Below are 18,393 nucleotides of genomic sequence, written 5' to 3'. Positions count from 1 at the left end.
TTTCTATAGCTATTTGGAGTAGCACCATTGAAATTAATATTGCTGGTGGTTCTGCAAAAATTACAAGCTCTCCTTTTACATCCAGGCTCAGCCTTTTTCTAAGTGACCACACCATCAATACAATCTGTTTACAAAAAGCCTGCAAGGGTTTGAATACTTCTCAGGCAAGTTTTCCACAACATGGAAAGAAACATGCAGCAAGATCCATGTTTGGTTTACTGAGGAAGGACTCCGTGCTCAGTCAGATCCAAGATCTTGGCCAGCATTTTGCTGCAACTGGTGACAAGAAGAAATATTATTTGTGGAACATGCATTTTGCCACTTTGACTTCAGATGCTTTAGTGCTGCCTATCACCCACAATTTTTTGTGGTAGGATATTAGAGTATCTTTGAATATTCCCTTTAGAATGTGAAGAAAGTCTTGTTAATGAGTTTGTTTGCTGCTTCCTTGAAGCTGCAGCTGATCTTGGCCTCTATAACCTCCTGGAGCAAAAAATTGTGGAAGTTTACCATCCTTCAAGAAAGAAAAGCATTTTTTAAAATACATTTTAAAAGGTTCTTCTTTAAAAAAAAAAAGAAAACAAAACCAAACATCTAGAATTCCACTATTTGAGGAATAATAATTTACAATCACCAGATTCAATATATTCAAAAACTCCTTCAGCACCCTCCTGTCAGAAGAAGACCCTAAGCTTTTTTAATGTCTCCCTACTGGGGAGATGTTTCATCCCTCTCTCTCTTGCCTTTGATAGAGTTACAGATATCCAGGCTTTCAGTTTCAGGGCAGAAGAGCAACCACAGTGGATCAACGACCCATCTAATTGAGTTTCCTCTCTCCAGGAGTCTCCAAAAAATGAATGACAGAGCAGAATATAAAAAAGACTAGACTAGTTTTTGTAGGACTTTCCCCATGTACTCACCCAACCTCCAGCTTCTTGTGACTGAAGCATTTCCTGGCTCAAGGTTTTCACAGTTTAACAGCTTCCAGTGACCTTTTCTGAGATCTTTTCTATTGCTTCCTTGAGTAAATAGAACTTTTATCATGCTTAACATCTTGTGTTAGGATCCTTAACTAAAATACAGATTATGCGAAGACTCACTACCTAGTTGTTAATTTTCAAGGTCCAATTTGCTAATTTCACTGAATGATTGCTATTTCTAATCTAGAAACTGTCTCCTAATGGCTCTCCACACTGAAATCAAAGATTTAATATTTTACTATTAGACTTAACAGGGCTATTTACATGTTATTGGATTTTGGAGGGTTCTTAGATGGATTGTGGCATCTGACTGCAATAATTTTACTCAATAAAATAGTTTCACTTATGAGTGAACTAAATTAATTAAAGCTGGAATTAATTTATTATGTATTATTATATTGGTTTGTGATCATCACAGTTTTCCTTAAAACTCTATTACCTTGAATACATTTCAGCTCTTATTTGGAAACTCTCAGCAGAATTGAAAGATGTAACCAATGAGCATTAAAATCAAAAATGGGATGAAACAAACCTACTCAAAAATAAATTACTGGAATCTCAATATTAACTTCTGAATACCAGAACTGCCAATATTATTGCTGTACACTGATGTCTGTGAGACAATTTGCAGGGAATCTATCTTGTTTAATGCTCCAATGTTGATTAATAAGACAAAAAGTTTCAGCATAATTCATCCACCTGAAGCTGTCTAGATTTTGAAAGTATCTGAAACTTTACATGCCTACATGGCCATTCAACAGCCTAACTTTTGAAGTGCAGAGCTTTGCTGAACCAATCTACAGCCATGCAATTTCTACCAATCTCCCTAATGATAAATGTCAGACTGCCAAGTCATGCCAAGTTCAGGTGGATACAAGCTCAAGCTCTCATACATAGTGCAAATGAACCCAGAGAGGCTTTTTAAAATCTTCATAGGGTTTGACTTTCTGAGACCAAATCAGATTTGACTGTATTACTGTTCTGAGATTTACAATCAGCTCTGGTGCTGCTGAGTTGATGGCATTAACTCCAGTATAATATTTCTTCTCTCTGACATCACATTCACCCCTTTGGTTTCAGATTCTGAGAAACTCAATGAGGTTTGAAGTCATGTACACTTTCCTCTGCTGAATGTTAGTCAGCTAGCCCCAGCCAGCTTTCAGGACTTGTTCTAATTGTCAGTATGATTTGCTCAAAAATTAAATCCAAACACAGATCATTTGCTGCTTACTTCAGATACTGCAATTTCAGGCCATGTTGAAAAGTGAGACATAGAAGTCACATTGCATAAAGCTTTCTAAAGTCATAGACTGTTCTGTAGGTAGTTAGAGTCTTAACTGGAAGCTGACTGAAGGAGTGTAATTTTGAAAAAATTTCCACTGAGCAATACTTTCTTCAAATGTATGTGTGTGAAATGGTGTATGTGAAATCTGCAGTTGAGATGGTTTGAAAAACTCACTCTTCAGAGAGTCAAAAGAATGTGGTCATTTGCTTTTTCTTCCCTTCTCTTGACCATCATCTCATTATATATGGGGTCATGTAGCTCCAAGGATTAAGAAACAAGCTCTTTCCCTGGACCAACTTGAATTTAGTTAGGTCTGGTGAATCTGTTGTGTACTGCTCTGCTTCATTGTTCATAACAGCTAAATCCAAGTGACACTGAAATTCTGTTTAGTTCAATATTATACTAAGATACAGACTTGGTTTGGACATTTAATACAATGTTCACAATCATACCCAGAAAAGGAGATCAACTACAAGGTGTGAAGCTCAGATGGGAAAAAGTTCCCACAAAGAGAAATTTTGCAAACAGTAAGAAGCAAGTGAAATCCCAGCATATTCACTGCAGCAATAGCAACCTTCCCTTTTCCTGTGTGCAAGAGTTGCAGTAAAAACTTGTCAAAGAGGCTGATTAGAAAGACTCCTATAGAGAACTGGGGGCCAATTGTCTCTTGAAATATTTACACCAGGAAAAAAAAAAAACAAACAAAAAACAAACAAAAAAAAAACCAAAAAAAGCAAAGCAAAGCAAAACAAATCAAAATGGAAAAAAAAAGCAAAAACAAACAAAAAACTTCCCTCCCAAAACCAAATCCCCAGCGTCCTTAGGGTTACAAGAGTTGTAATCATCCAGTGGTGTGCACAGGCAGGCAGAGCTCCACCTCAACACCCCTCCAACCCTCCTTCTCTGACCACAGGCACATGGGGTTCACCCCTGCTCTGCCTCTGACCCACACAAAGCCCCTCTCCATGCCCTCAGCTTCTCCCAGGCACCTCCCCTGCAGAACACCTTCCCTTCATTGGCTCACACCTTTTCTCTGCCATGTGTAGAGGGCTTCCTGGCCTGGGCACCTTAAGAAAAAAGGGTCAATAAAATGCAGGCAGGTTTTTGAAAAAATTGCAGAAAAGTGGGTAAACCATTTTACTGAAAACTTCTGCTGTGACTCTCATTTGGAGAAACAGCTTTAAGTTTAGTAGTGGGAAGTACCTTCTTCCTTTCCCCCTTCAAAATCAGCTCAGATCTCGCCAAATTAGAGTCCTAAGAACTTCAGTTCACACATGCATAGCTGCGCAATTAGAGGCTGGCTGATACATTTCCTGTGGACTTTGAGCAGGATCTAGGTTAGCTTATTGGAGCAGCGTGACATTTTGTTGAGAGTGCTCTTCCTCCATCAGGCACCGTGGTAAAATCCATCAGTCATTTGTTACACTCTTCTCATTTTCGGCAGCAAACATGATTAAAAACCTCCCTCACTTAACAACTGCATCATGCCCAAAGCCTGATCCATTCTGTGGATTGAATGAGACTGAGACCTTGAGAAAAAAAAAAAAACAAACCCACACAAATTTGTCACTCAGAAGTCTAGCTCAACACATAATATATTAATCCTGATCTGAGTGCAGAGCTAAGATGGGGAAGGGAGGCCCTACCCCTATCCTCCATGACACTGCCAGATGTAGTCACAGCAAGGATAATATCTGCATCACTCCACAACACTAGTCCTTGAGCAAAGATGCAAAACCTGAAAGAAGACTTATCAAATCAAAGCTTTACATATTTTCAAACTGGATTTCTATTCTGTTTACCTGCCTATAACAAACCAGGATTAACAACTATTACTTCACAGTGGTGGAGCGATTGAACCTATGCTTATCATAAACTATCCCAGGAAAACAGTAATAGGAGGTTTGGGCCATTCAGCCTCACCAGTGCAGTTTAAATCACGTCTGGCTGGTCAGGCAGCACATCCTCAGGCTGACTTCTGCCACTTACTGTTCCTCTTGACACCTGACACCTTGCCACAAAATGAGTGATGATTTGGGATCTGCTCCTGTTACATACACATCTTCCGCTACTGTGGATCTAATGTTTTAGTTATTGTGTGATAAAAATACCATTTTTCTTCTCCCCTCCCTCTTTGTCCTGAGAAGACTCAGAAAAAGTCAGGCTGATTGTAACCTGTAGTGGATGCAATTGTAGACAGTGTCACAGGTACCCGAGATGTGAGTGGTGACTGTAGCTGGAGATGAGGCAAATTTCACACACAGCTTCTCATTCTGCTTCTGCATGTTACTTACTGTTCTGAGAAGACAGAGAGAATAACAAAATAACAGAACTGTTATGGTTGGAAGGGACCTTCAAGATCACCTTGTTCCAACCCTCCTGCTGTGGGCAGGAACCTTCAATTAGACCAGGTGAGGGGACTCAGAGCCCCACCCAACCTGGCCTTGAACACTGCCAGGGATGACCCATCCACAACCCCCTGGGCAGCCACACTCCAGGTGGGTCTCCCAAGGGCAGAGTAGGAGGAATCACCTCCCTCAGCCTGCTGGGTGTGCCTCTTTTGATGCAGTCCAGGACAGGGTCGGCCTTGCAGGCTGCAAATGCACACCGCTGCGGCATGTCCAGCTTTTCATCCACAAGAACTCCCAAGTTCTTCCCCTCAGGGCTGCCCTCAATGAGTTATCTCCCAGGGTGTGCAAATATCTGAGATTGCCCACATCCAGGTGCAGTACCTTAGACTTGGACTGCTAAACTTCATGAGGTTCTTGTGGGCCCACTTCTTATCTTTGTTCATGGCATTAGAAGATTCAGATCACCAAAAACTGTTCAGGAGTGCAGACAGGTAATGGGTGCAACCACGCAAGAAAAATATTCCATCACTGTGCTTCCAAATTGACTTTTCTAGTTAAGAGTAACATTTAAGTTTCTATTAATGTTACATATATTTCCAATTGTGTTTCTTTCCATTATCACGTAAATGTTAGCTAAAGTGAGGAATATTTGTATGATGTGCTATTTTAACTTCTGATTTTACTTTGTGTAATTGCAGGACACGTTCATATCACTGACTTTAATGTAGCAACCATAGTGAAAGGCTCAGAAAAAGCTTCTTCTATGGCTGGCACAAAACCCTATATGGGTAAGTTTTCAATGCATTTTAAAATGTAAGAAAAGTTACATATTAAGGCTGACTAATGGCATAGCAAAAGGATTTTAGGTTGTAAAAGCATAAAGTAGATGTGATCAACTTTTTTTGATAGTATATATGTGTGTCAGCAGTGAAAATCTTTGGAGATGGACGATGTTGTTTGGATGTTCTTTTATACAGGAGCTCGATCTCTGCACTCTTCTAGTCAGGTTATGTTTCATTTTGTGAATTCAAATTCAGGAGAAATTCAACTGTGTCACTTTCTGTAAATCCCTACATCTTGAGACAAGAATATATGATATATTTGCTTAGAATATATTAGAATATAACCACAAGAATATGTTATATATCTGCTTAGATGAAATGAGCAGCACAGCACAGAAATGGGATACAGAGCATTAGGAGGTCCAGAGAAAGATGGGAGACAAGGAAAAGATTTTACCTTTTCACACAAATGAATCTGGTCTAAGTTCACTTCAGCTGACAGTTGTTCCACTCCTGAAGCCTCCTCCCCAGTCATCAGATCTCCAGCATATCCATCAACCTCACAAGAGGAAACAGCACCCAAAAATTTCTGTCCTTTCCTTTATGAGGCTACGACACCATCCACGAACTTTTTCTTCATTGTGCCTTCCTCACCTCTCAGAAATGCAAAGATGCTGCAAAAGCCTCATTCGGAAAGAGTCAGAAGAATCATCCTTGCATTTATTTGGAGCTGTAAGAAGACAGCAAAGCTTTTAGAGCTGTAAAAATCCTCTGTTTCAGATGAAATGTAATAAGTAAGGATTCTCTGTCACACAGTATGGGTACCAAAGCTTCAATAAACCAAATATAAGTGTGTGACAGATACAGCCAGACAGTCATTGGTGCTGTTTTCCTCATTTAGCTTATACCTTTTATTTTGTGAGGATTTCTAACTTCAGTGAAATTCTACAAGGACTTTTCACTTGCAGTGACTTCTGATTTTAAGGCTGTATCAAAGGCTTTCCATGTGGCTTCTCCTGAGATGTTTAGACTATGAGACAAATAGAAAATAAAAACCAAAACTGGGGAGATTGGCTCTATGCTTGCTGGCAAATTTCTGTTATCAAGAATTCAAATGACAATTTAACCTTGGTGTAATGAGACAAAGTAACCTTGAAGCATGGTACCTGCTGAGTACCAGAACCAAGGAAACTTTGCAGTTTCTGTAAGACATGTCTTTATGCTATGCTGATTTTCACAATGATGACAGCATGAGATGTGATGGAAGCTATTTCCCCCTCTTGAAATTCTATAAAGTATTACTTTCATGTGTATCCTGTTATGTTTAATCAGATATGAGGGGACTCTCCAGCCTTTCCCTTAGCAGAGACACTTATAGGATTTCTCACTTCTTGCTATGGCAAATTTAAGGAAATAAACAGAAAAAAAAAATCTCTCTAAAGCCTCCATTCCTCTTTGAAATCTGATGGAAATAGGCTAAGAAATTGCTAGGGTGTGATTTGTTCACATGCAGCATGACCAAATAAATATGGTTTCTAGGAAAAATACAGAGTGAATTGATATTGTGTTGTAAAAATGCCCTAGCTGTTCTGATTAAGATGACTATCTTATAATGCTAAGCATGGTGTGAGTCAGCTCCTGCAGCCTTTGCTTAATCCCACTTCACATTAGCCTTTTAGCCCCAAACTCTTTGCTTAATCTCACTTCTCATTAGCCCCAAATATTTCAGCCTGCAATATTCCCTGCCTATTTCCCTACTTATTAAATGTTTATGCAGAATGCACTGTACCTGAACCTGAATGTTTCTCTAGAAACTGTCAATTTCCATGTCCTCCCCTTCTCAGCCAATTAATTCAGACAAGTGAAATACCCACCACAGGCAGGAGCAAAGACAGGGCCAGCAGTACATGTGAATAGGACAAGGCCAAAAGGCTGGCAAGGCAGGACACTTCCAGCTGCCTCTGCAGCTTTTCCTCTCAAAGCCAGAGACCTGAAAAGCTGAATGAGATCAACTTCTTAGAGTTTGGGGGTCCTCCGAGTTTGTCTTGTGCTTTCAGGTGGTTGGGACTGTGGAAGGCCATGTCTGCCTGTGATTTGGGAAACTTGTGTGTCACCTGTGCCTGATTTTACCTTCACAAATTCACCACTCAAACCTTTTACAATACCTATGACTGAGGGTTCTGTCATGGCTTTGGTGTAGGAATAGCTCTTTGTGAACTCCTACGGTTTCAGGCTGTCATCCTGCCCTGGCAAGCAATGCAAAATGTCCTTTGAGAGCAGGCTGGCTTTTGGCAGGCACAGCTGCTGCCAGAAAAACCACAAGCACTTGTGGAGGATCCCCTCCATTGTGCATGGGCTGCTCTGTTCAGCTGTGGCTCTTTCTGCCTGCAGAAGGATTTTACCTTGGCCTCTTGTGAGAAGGGGAAGTGTCTGTCTGACTGTAAGGCCTTGCTACTCTCAACACTGTTCCATCTTTTTGAGTGGAAAAGAAAAACAACCAAAAAAGCCAAATAAAAGGGAATTACTTTAATTTCTCCCTTTTGAACAAGGCTGCAAGAAATATCTGTGTGTCTCAAATATGCTCTGTGCTGGGCACCCATCTGCAGTGATGGCCCTCTACCCTGCAATAGGATGCTCAGCTACAAACCCAAAAGTTAAACAGTAAAACACATTTATGAAACATGACAGGTGTCACCTTTCTTTTATTCCTCCCTTTGGCAAATTTATGTGTGTTTGACTCCTATAGCATATGCATTTTCCTTACTGAAATATTTTGGAATTATCAATTTCTATAGATCTGTGTATTATTTCTGAGTTTTGCAAAACTTTTCCATTCACAGGTTATATTTTGGAAAGGGTTAATATTTGGGTTTTTTTTAATGTGGGTTTTTTGTGTGGTTTTGTTTCTGCTGTTGCTTATTTTTGATTTGGTTTTTGGGAGATTTTGGTTGTAGTGGTAGGAGGGTGTTGGGGGGACTAGGTAGAGCCTTTGGTGTTTTTCTCAGCCAGAGACTGAAGATATTCAAATAATGCACTGTGACTTTACCTCAAATAAAACCAATAAAATACATTTTATTACACAAGTACACCTGCCAAAAATCCAAAGTCAATAAAATCAGTCATAAATTATGTGAAAGGTTTCAGCTACCCCATTCCCATCTCACAGGCTTGTTATCTCAGGTTTTCACAGCTGCTTTCACAGGCTGCTGTCATGGTGAAGAATGACTGTATGCCTGAGATTACCAAAGTATTGTGGATTTACACTGGTCCACTGAACTTCTAAAATGTATGAGTCATCCGTATTTATTAATTAATACTCTGCAGGTGTACTATTGGACTCAGAGGAAAGCCAGTGCTAAATTTGTTTCTCAGATGCTTAAAATACAGCAGGGAAAATTTTGAGTTGAATTTTCAAAAATCATCATTCTTTGGTCTTGTACTCATATTAAACAGTGCTCTGAAATTAAATATTGTTCTGCAGCTCATTGTATTTGGAATGCAGTTAAGGCAGTGTTTAGGTTTTTAAAAATCCTACCTTTATCCTACAGGGGGTTTGACGGCCTGTCTGCAGAGTTTCTCTGGCCATATCATTACCTGACCTTTTGTTCCCAGGGAAATCCCATGATGTCAGCATGACAAGGGAGCCTTCTCTTTGTTGTGATGAGCAAGAACTAAGAGTGGCTGTGTGAGACTTTGAGCTCCTGAAATAAATATTCCCCACACTGATGGGATTTTCAGCTCGTGCTAGGAGCTATGTGGCTGAGGGGATTAAACACTAAGCTGTGAGTTGGCACTCAGGGTTTGGTTCCACTGTGACACTAGTGAGTAGGAACATAAGCAGCTGAGGAACCTCAGGAGATCAGAAGAGAAGTTATTACCTCCAGCTGCTCTTCACCTCTTTGTGCTCTCTGACCTGCTACCATCCTTTAAGATATTCCAGCAGAACTACTAATACTATCATTTCTTTTACTATTTCAGTTAATAAAGACTCCACTCTGAGTTCAAGAGGTAGTTTTGGATGGGCTTTTTATTTGTTAATTTGTTTGTTTATTTATTTATTGCCTGCCTAAAAGGGCCCGGTGTGTTGTGGAGCTCTGCAGGCCGATCCAAAGGGATCAGAGGTGCAGCAGAAGTGGCAAACAGCCCCCAGCAGGGCCCTTCTGCTCCCTGGATAACTCTTGGGTTTTGATCAGGCCAACCCCTCAGGTTTTTGCATGCATAAACTGGTGCAAAGACATTTTCTAACCTGGTGGGGGTATGTGATACAGGGGCATGGAGCAGTTCCTCTGGTGTGTCAGGTACAGTCTGTCCTGAAAGTCCCATTACACAGACCCGCTGACTTCAGTACTGAGCAGAACAGCTGCTGTCTGTACACTGGAACAATCTTCCAAACACCAAATGGATATTTTTGAACACAATCCCTTCTAAAAATTGCTAGAAAAACAGGCCCTGCAGCCACTGTGAGCTTTTGTATGGAGTAACGAAGGTGCTTGTGTACAATTTCATGTTCAATAATGGGAGAGCATGGCAGGCTCATTGCTGCTGGGCTTTCTTTCAGCAGGGGTAGCAACTCGAGGTTGTTTCTCTGAGGCTGATGCAGATGTTCAGCCACTAAGGGCTTCTCTGTGCAAGGTCAAGAAGTGAGTTCTGTTCAGTGCTTGAGTAAAGCAGAGGGTTGTATGAGGATAGCACGCTGAATAAGGGCAAGAGAGGTTATACAGCCATATGGAAAACTAATAAGGCATTCTAAATGCCATGTCTGTTTTCAGGTAATGGTATCTAAATTATTTACTTTGATTGAATAATGGCATTAAATATGAGTATTAAAACTATTGAGGTGTATAATGTGAATAATGGTGGAAAATCAGTTGCATGGCTATTACAAGTATAAACCTCACCCTAGAAAATTGCCATCCTAGCATGCCCGGGCTTTAAGCAGCATTTTGTCTTATAAAATAGAAGTTAGCAGCTGGCTAGTCTAAAGCTCTGAGTCAGAAGGCTGACCATTATAATTTAGACCTTTTTAGCAATAAGAAAGTAAACATAAGGAGCTCAATTGATAGTTTACCAAATCCACATTTCTTTTCAGGGAGAGGGAAGTTGTTTCCTTCCATTTTGCTCTTGAAACAGCTTCTACTCTGGATAGAAGATCACTGATTGTTATTGTAGTTTGATTTCTGTTTTTTATTTAAACCATGATCCAGAAAAATTACTGACCCCTGAATTTACTTCTCAGGGGAAAAGTGAAAATTACATTATCATCACAGTGTCGAGAAAGCAATTAATTTTTCATTGAAACATCTCAGTTCAAGGTTCTTGGAATATTATTCCAAAAATCAAGTTCATTTTTTATTCAGCTCAATCTGTCATGCCTTAAGCCTGATTCAGCAAGGTGAAGCTATAAATGTGTTCTATACATCATCATTCACACATTTAAAATTTGCAAACATTTAACTTTTTAACAGCTTGTCCTGTGCTAGTCACTCAAAATATTGCTTATGCTGTGTGTATTGTATATAAGTATATATATCAATTTATACCCACAATTTTTCCCCCAGGATTGGGGACTAAGATATGAAAGGAGAGTGATACCTGGCAGTGTGATATTTTGCTGACGTATCCACCCGAATTGGATCAATTAAAAAAAAAGAGAGACAAAACCACTAGCTTTTGTTTGTTTGTTTCTTTGTTTCATTTTCAGTTTCTCATATTAATAACACTGGCACAGGGCATTGTGCAGGAACTGATGACCAGATGTCATTGGCAATATTTAGCTTTTCATTGACAGTCAGATCCTTACAGTAATCCATCTTGCAAGACTGACTTGCAAGTTATTCCTCAAATAGATTGATTTGCTAGTTTGTAGATGCTCCATCAGAAATAACAGCAGCTTTTCTTTTTGCCAACCACATCAAGAGATAGACTTCAAATTGATCATTTTATCATGGACAGCATTTTCAAACTCATCTCTGAGCACCAAATTAAAAATAGTCTGAATTTCAGAGACCCAGAGCACTTACAATTTATGAAGTTATGATATCAATGAATACTCAGCAGATTTTCAGAAATACTACTTAAAACATTTTATTCTTTGTACAAAATGGTCTTTTACAATAGGAAAAAAAGAGTGAAGATTTGGTTTAGCATTATTTGCATTTACATTGATATTCTCTTGTATTTCAAGTTAATGAATCATATTGTTAAATACTAATATCTTTCCACAAATAAAGGTAGATAATTACCAACCAGCTACATAAAATTTCCTTTTTTATAACTTTATTTTTGTTACAGATCTATAGGAAAATATGTATACAATATGAGATGCATCTACATAATTTACATTTCAGATAATATGACTGGTATGAAAATTCTAGTGGATAGTTATAACATGAATGGATTTGTTAGAAATTATTCACTTTTGCACAAACCTATGGAATGGGAGTAAGGATATCCCAGTATGCCATTGCTTCTGAGATGGATGCAGACCTACTAGATTTGCTTTCACATTTATTTTATTCATAGGTTGTCCTCTAGTATGGTTTCATTTTAGAGAGAAATAACCATTTATTTACTTCCTACAGTCTGCAGTAGTAAGGCATTATTAAAAAGAGACAGTGCAAAAGCATCAAGATATACTCTGAAGAGTATTTCTTTTGATTTATTAGTTGGAAAAAATTATTGACTGGAAATTTTTATTGGGGAGAACCAAGAAATGCACTGAAGCACACAGTACAGTACAAATGTGGATCCGTTTTTTTGACTTTTCAAGGAAGCAAGGCAGGTAAACAACAAAATAATCAAAGGATATTATTAAGAGAAAACTACAGATGCAGCCAAGAAACAATAGAAGGATTTTTAGCTTGGCTAGTTGCCAAAGTTAATATGTGCAATTACTCATTATTATGTAAGACAAAGAGATATTCCTGATTTTATTTGCTCTGTTAAAATTAGTACAGATGTCCCATCTTGGAATGGCATTGATATTTAAAGGGTGTTTCTTTGTCATTTTCAAAAAGTGCGTGAAAGGTGTCAGATCACACTTTGCAAAGAACAAAAAGCAATAAAGCAAACAAAACTACTGCACTGCTTCCAAGTTCCTGACTTTTAAAGTTCCTGGTCCTTTGGGTGACAGGTTTTCCTGAGCAGAGGTGAAGAGCCAGTGCAGTTCATGATGACTGCCCAGAGGAAGAATCCATAAAGATCCCATCGAGGCTTTCTGTCATCCCAGAGGATGTCGTCCCACTCAGATGTGCTGTGAGGAGCTGTCTGCTTGAGCTCCATTAGGATCACAGGGTTGTGAGGTGACTCGTGATAGCAGAGCCCCCAGGAGCCTCTACTGCAACTCTGCTCAAAGCAGGGCGAGCAGTGAGGTTGGACCAGGTTCCTGGTGTTGATTCTCTCTTCAGGCAGCTCTAGAAATGTGCAGTTCCCCACCATATCAAAGAAATTAAGTTGGGGAGCTGTGAGGACCTGTGGGATCTACCAACTGCAACACTTCTCTACTTTTCTTTGAATTCACTCTTGCTGCTAAACTTGTTATGATTTGATTTATCTTCACTGTTTAAAAGTTAAGCTTCTGCCATGCAAATGTCAACTGCTTTTCCCCTAAGTGTGTGTGATTGTAGCTACAGCTCTTGGCCAAAACAAACTGCAGGATCTAACCCAATATTGAACTCATTTATTTTCCTGAAAAGTCTTTGTTCAGTAGAAACTTCTAAAGGAAAAAAGATATGAAACTCTTGTTCTTGCAAGTACTCTCACTCTTGTTCACACAAACTCTTGAAGGCAGAATACTTCTGCCTATGTAGATGCATAGGGGTAAAAGATGAAGTATTCTTCTCATCCTAAATCTGTTATGGTAAGAGAGGATATGTTCACAACAGGTGCACACAGCAGAGCTGTTGTTGCCTTTGTTCCAAGCTGGCAAACTCAAATCTTACCATCCTTTGGAAGAATCTACCCAGAGCAGGCTCCAGGATGGCTGTCCCAGCTGACCCTGGGGTCAAGTTCAAATTTTAAAAGATTACAGATATTTAAGTAACAGTGTTAAAGAAAATCAATGCAGAATTTAATCTTTCCTTTTGGAGTTTTATTTGCTTTTATCCTAACCAACTTGCACTCTGAATTGGTTCTCCAGGCATAGTTATTTCTTACAGCAAAACCTAATATTATGTCCTATATTTTATAGCTCTAGTTCTTCAGAGCTTGGTTAATTCCATGACTTGGAGGGTCTGCTGTCTTTGTGTATGATCATGCTCTGTTTCTGAATGAACAGGCAAACTGAGAAGTCTGAACAGAGCCTGGAACCCTCTGTTTGCACCCTCTGTTTGCACCTAATGTCTCAGTTAAAAAAGACTTTTTTCACATTAAGCAAAGCTTAGTGTGAAATGGGTACTCAACAGCCTTGTCAAACTAGAGAAAGGTCTTTTGACTTCAACGTGGTTGAGATTTCACCCTGAGAAAAAATCTGTATATAGGATACTGCAAATCATATTGCACCCTCTGTCAGTTCCCTCATCATGAGAAGAGTGTTTACAACTGCTCCACTGGAGCTGAAGGAATGTAGAGAGGCATTCCAGGTGGGCTGAAAAGAATGCTGTTAAAGTGGGCAAGAAGGGGCTTTAAAAATTAGGACATTAACTGTTCATATTCTGACCTCAGAATGCCATTGACTTAAGGTGAGAAAACAGCTTCAAAACTCCAAGGCAAAATAAAGCATTTTATGCTGATCTGCTTAATGTAGGATGAGTTGACCTTGAGGATTTTAGAACAATAAAATAAAATAAAATTCAATAGGTCAGTCGCTAAATTAGCAAAACAACTGCACTATTCTGGCAATGTCATAGGTTGCATCAATAACGTGCTTTCACCTTGATCTCACAGAAATCAGGTAGTAATCTGTCTCATTATTAAAATGTTAAAGCTATAAAAGAAATAGTGAAACCAGCATTATACCCGCATAGTTCAGTAAAAATGCCAAAAGGCTATTTTCTGTAATGAGATATTGTACATCATCTAGGCATGGTGGGCAAAAACCGTAACAAATGGGGCTAAGTCAAGCAAACCTTCACTACAACGTTCCTGTGGTGATATTCAAAACGTAAGTTTGGTGCCTGATGTGAATTTAAGTGCATTGATCCATAAAGTAATAAAAAGAATCCTGCTTATGCTCTCACCACCTATCTGATAGACTGCGCACCTGTAAGATATGCCTGCACATCAGCAGCATGCTGATGCTATTCCGGAAAAAATATTTATTTAGGCACCTGCAGATCTCATACCAAACATGTTTAGACATGGTCCTGCTGGTCAAAGAGTATAACACCACTTTCATACATTCATTACTTTTTGTTCTACATAACCAGTGAATGGATGCTGAAATCTTCTATTATATTTGGCTCTTGAAGACTTTCTCAAGTCAGGTCTGGAGTTGTAAATTATTAGGTTGCCATCCATAATGCAAGGACTGCAAAAACTCCTCTAAAAGGAATGCCTTTCCATTTATTAAAGGTGCTTCTCTAAATGCCATAAATAGTTAAATCCCAAACTGGCAGTCAGAAGTGTGACCAGAGTGCACCATTCCCTGCAGTGTGCACATCACCAACTGAGGCCATGGTAACAAGGGGGTAATGTGGTACATTAGACATGGTATCATGGCCAGAAGAGGCTCAAATGGTCATTGCAATCTAGCATGATGTTATGGCTGGGGACAGTGCTGTTTAGAAATCTCCAGTGAAAATGTTGTTTTAACAAAGTGTACTGAGATTCTGCTGTTAAGTCATTAGAAAAGCATGACCAAGTTTTCATTTAATTTCATTTCGTTTCATTTCATTTCATTTCATTTCATTTCATTTCATTGCCACTCTTATTTATATCTGGTTTTCTGAAGAAATTATAGTAACATTGTTTAATAGAGGTTTTTTCATAAAATTAGACAAAGTGGATCCTTGCTTTGAAAATATATTTTCTTTTCATCCACAGAAGTTACTTCTATGGAAGTCATTACTTCATTGACAGAGTACTTTCTTCTAGTCGTGACAGTTTCTCACATCATAAAATCGGTGTCAGGATTTCTATTTAAGTACCTTTTTCCTATGTTGAATACCTTTAAAACCTGTCTGATTAGTTTCATCCAAATGTAGAAGAAGGATGAGATTTACCATATTCAATACCTTCATCAATCACAAAGAATCACCTCACTTGCAGATATTTTCCTCATAAAATGTTTACATTACTTTAAATGTTCTAAGTCACACTTCAGACCAAGAATTCCCCTCCTAGTACTTATTTTTATTCATATAACTTAAACTTAAATGAACCAAGTAAGAATTAACATATTATTGAGTTTTGAAATACACTGACTGACGAAGGTTGCTTGTTATCAGTAAAACAAGGCACTGAAACTACACCCTGAAGATGCTGCGCTTCTAAATCTATTTAATTCCAGTTTGTTGAGTCCCGGTTTATTTTTCAGTTGTGCAATAATGCCCATTGTCTAACCTTAATGAAATGCTTTTTTGTTCAATTTGATTTACTGTTTTAGCTCCGGAAGTGTTCCAGGCCTTTATGGACGGAGGTCCAGGATATTCGTACCCAGTAGACTGGTGGTCACTAGGAATTACAGCATATGAATTACTGAGGGGCTGGGTAAGAATGATGGTGTTTGTTGTTACCTAACAAAAATATCAAGTTTGCAGTGCCCCTGAGTGCACTCTTCAGGATAAAATTTGAGTGTGTAAGGCCCAGGTCAGGAATGTTGTCCAGGTTCTTTCCCAGCTGAAAACACTCTTGGGAAAGTTTCACCCCATATTCAAATACATTGTGAAAACTTGCCTCAGTTTGGCGAAGGAAAGGCCTAATGTTTAACAGCTTCTTTATAAGGCTGAATTGCAAACAATGGTGTTTTTTTCACATAGAAGCTGAGTTACTTCACACTCTATTTTCTCTTTGATTCTCTTGGCTAATACCATAAGAGATCTAATGTAATATCCTAAGATGCTTGGCCCAACTACAGAAAATGCTTATCTGCCTGTGCATTTGTTTCTTATCTAATCAATTATGTGAATAAGCTTAATGAAAAATCTTCCTGAGCATGGTCAAATATCACAGAAGATAATGGAAAATTCTTTTCCATTTCAAAGGATTTCAGTTGATTGCTTAAATATTTACTATTCCCGACAGAAAACAGTATTTCAGATACTATTTCAGGATGATGAAGTAGCTAAAGCAGCTGTTTTGGAAAGTGGATTTTATTGCATGGCAGTATATTTTTTTATATTATGATACTAACGTAGTTCAGCTGCCTTGTCTTGCCAGACAATCGATCCCAAAAAGATCTCACAATTTCACAATTTTTATTAGAATAATAGATAAAGAAAAATAGAAATAAAAATAATTATTATTATTACTTTTAAATGAAAAAATTAATTTCAGAGTGTCTGCATATTGTTATTTCAGAAGCTACATTTTTCAAAGGCCTAAAATTTGGTCAATCTATTTTGTGTTTCCATAGAAATAACAAAAGTCATGCTCCTGAGACAAAGATCTTTCCCGTGCAAAGACTGTTTCATCTCTCAAAGTAGAGTATTAAACACCTTTCCTAACAAAAACAACAGACTAACAATGATTATCACTTTTTCTCTACCATAATTCTCAAGCCTTAGGGAGATTTTAGACTGACATTCTTCCTGGAATGGAGGAGTTAAAGTCTGGCAGTGATAAGCATAATACATCCTCAGTCCTAGTCACAGATGGTAGTTCTAGCTGCACTTAAAGTAAATTAAGAGAACATCCTGATGGTTGTATATCAACCCTTTCACCATGAGTGTCTCCAAGAAAGGAGAGCAATGAATGATAATAAAAGCTTAACTCCCAATACTAATCACGAAAGATCACTTTGATGTGACAATTCACTTTAAAAATGAAAAATTATATAGGCTGATATCCATTTGCCAAGATCCATACAGTCTTTCCTGAATAAGTCAATCTGGACAAAAACAAAGCAAAGTTGAGACTGAATCAATTTCTTGTTAAGCTTTTTTTTTAAATAGAAACATTGCCATCTGAACCTACTCAAGTAACCCAAGCCAGCTGCTTGTTTTCTTCTGAAGAGCAGCTCTGGGCTACTGTGCAAGCCAGAGGATGGCTTGGCAGCTCTCACAACTGTATGGACAAGGGAAAGGTGTGTACTTTCTAAATGTTTGTAGTGTAAACAAAGCCTAAACTGGCACGAGTGATGACAAGAGAAGTGGCTTGAGGAGATGTGCTTAACCCGAAGCATGTTGCCATCTCAACAACTGCGAGCTCTGAAGCCCCATCTGCCACAGCAGCAGATGGCCATGAAGGCACAGTTTGCACACAAGGCTGTGAGCTCAGCCTGCAGCACACAGCTCCTGCTCCTCCAGGTTCCCACAGCTCTGTCCAGCAGAGGACACAGCCCCACTGCCACCAGGAACATGGGCAGGCTCCCGGAGCAACCCGCCCGTGCCAGCAGCAGCAGCCATGGGCAAAGAGCCACAGGACACAGGGATTTCTGCAGCTGGAGCCTGGTGCATGCAGCTGCATGGGAAAGGCAGGAGGCAAGAAAGGAAGGAGCATTAGAAATTAGGAGCATTAAAAACATCACAAATTTGATCTTCCACCTCGGAGCTGTGCATAGCGTATGATGCTGACAGCCTGAATTGCAGAGGTGATAAGTAAAAGAAAAACAAGTAAAAATGAGTTTTTTGTCATTGAGCTGAATTTTTTGGTTTTATTTACCTCTGCTGCTTCAGGTGATCAAGGCATCCCAGGCATTCTCATTTTTGGCTTCCCACTGCTGGGCAGCCAAAACCATGTTCTGCTAGAAATGAGCCTGTAGATACAGGAGCGTGTTGTGTCCAGTACAGAGCTTTCTGCACCACTTTTTGGTTACCCATAGTACAGCTGACATTTCTCAATAAGTTATAGGTACATTTTTCTCCTTATCTAGCTGCTGGTAAAAAAGCTAGCAAGAA

General features: G+C 39.0%; 1 protein-coding gene across 3 annotated transcripts in view; it reads left to right on the top strand.

Annotated features, from left to right (window-relative positions):
• STK32B (serine/threonine kinase 32B) overlaps positions 1-18,393 on the top strand; it is a 156,874-nt gene that overhangs the window by 109,612 nt on the left and 28,869 nt on the right. For all 3 annotated transcript variants that reach the window (XM_030270736.4, XM_030270734.4, XM_072928000.1), the window contains exons 6-7: positions 5,315-5,404; positions 15,942-16,045. In XM_030270736.4, the coding sequence (XP_030126596.4) occupies positions 5,315-5,404; positions 15,942-16,045 (194 nt within the window). The remainder of the gene's footprint in view (positions 1-5,314; positions 5,405-15,941; positions 16,046-18,393) is intronic.

Source organism: Taeniopygia guttata, chromosome 4 (assembly GCF_048771995.1).
Source record: "Taeniopygia guttata chromosome 4, bTaeGut7.mat, whole genome shotgun sequence".
Classification (NCBI taxonomy): domain Eukaryota; kingdom Metazoa; phylum Chordata; class Aves; order Passeriformes; family Estrildidae; genus Taeniopygia; species Taeniopygia guttata.
This window is presented reverse-complemented; position numbering and strand designations above follow the sequence as displayed.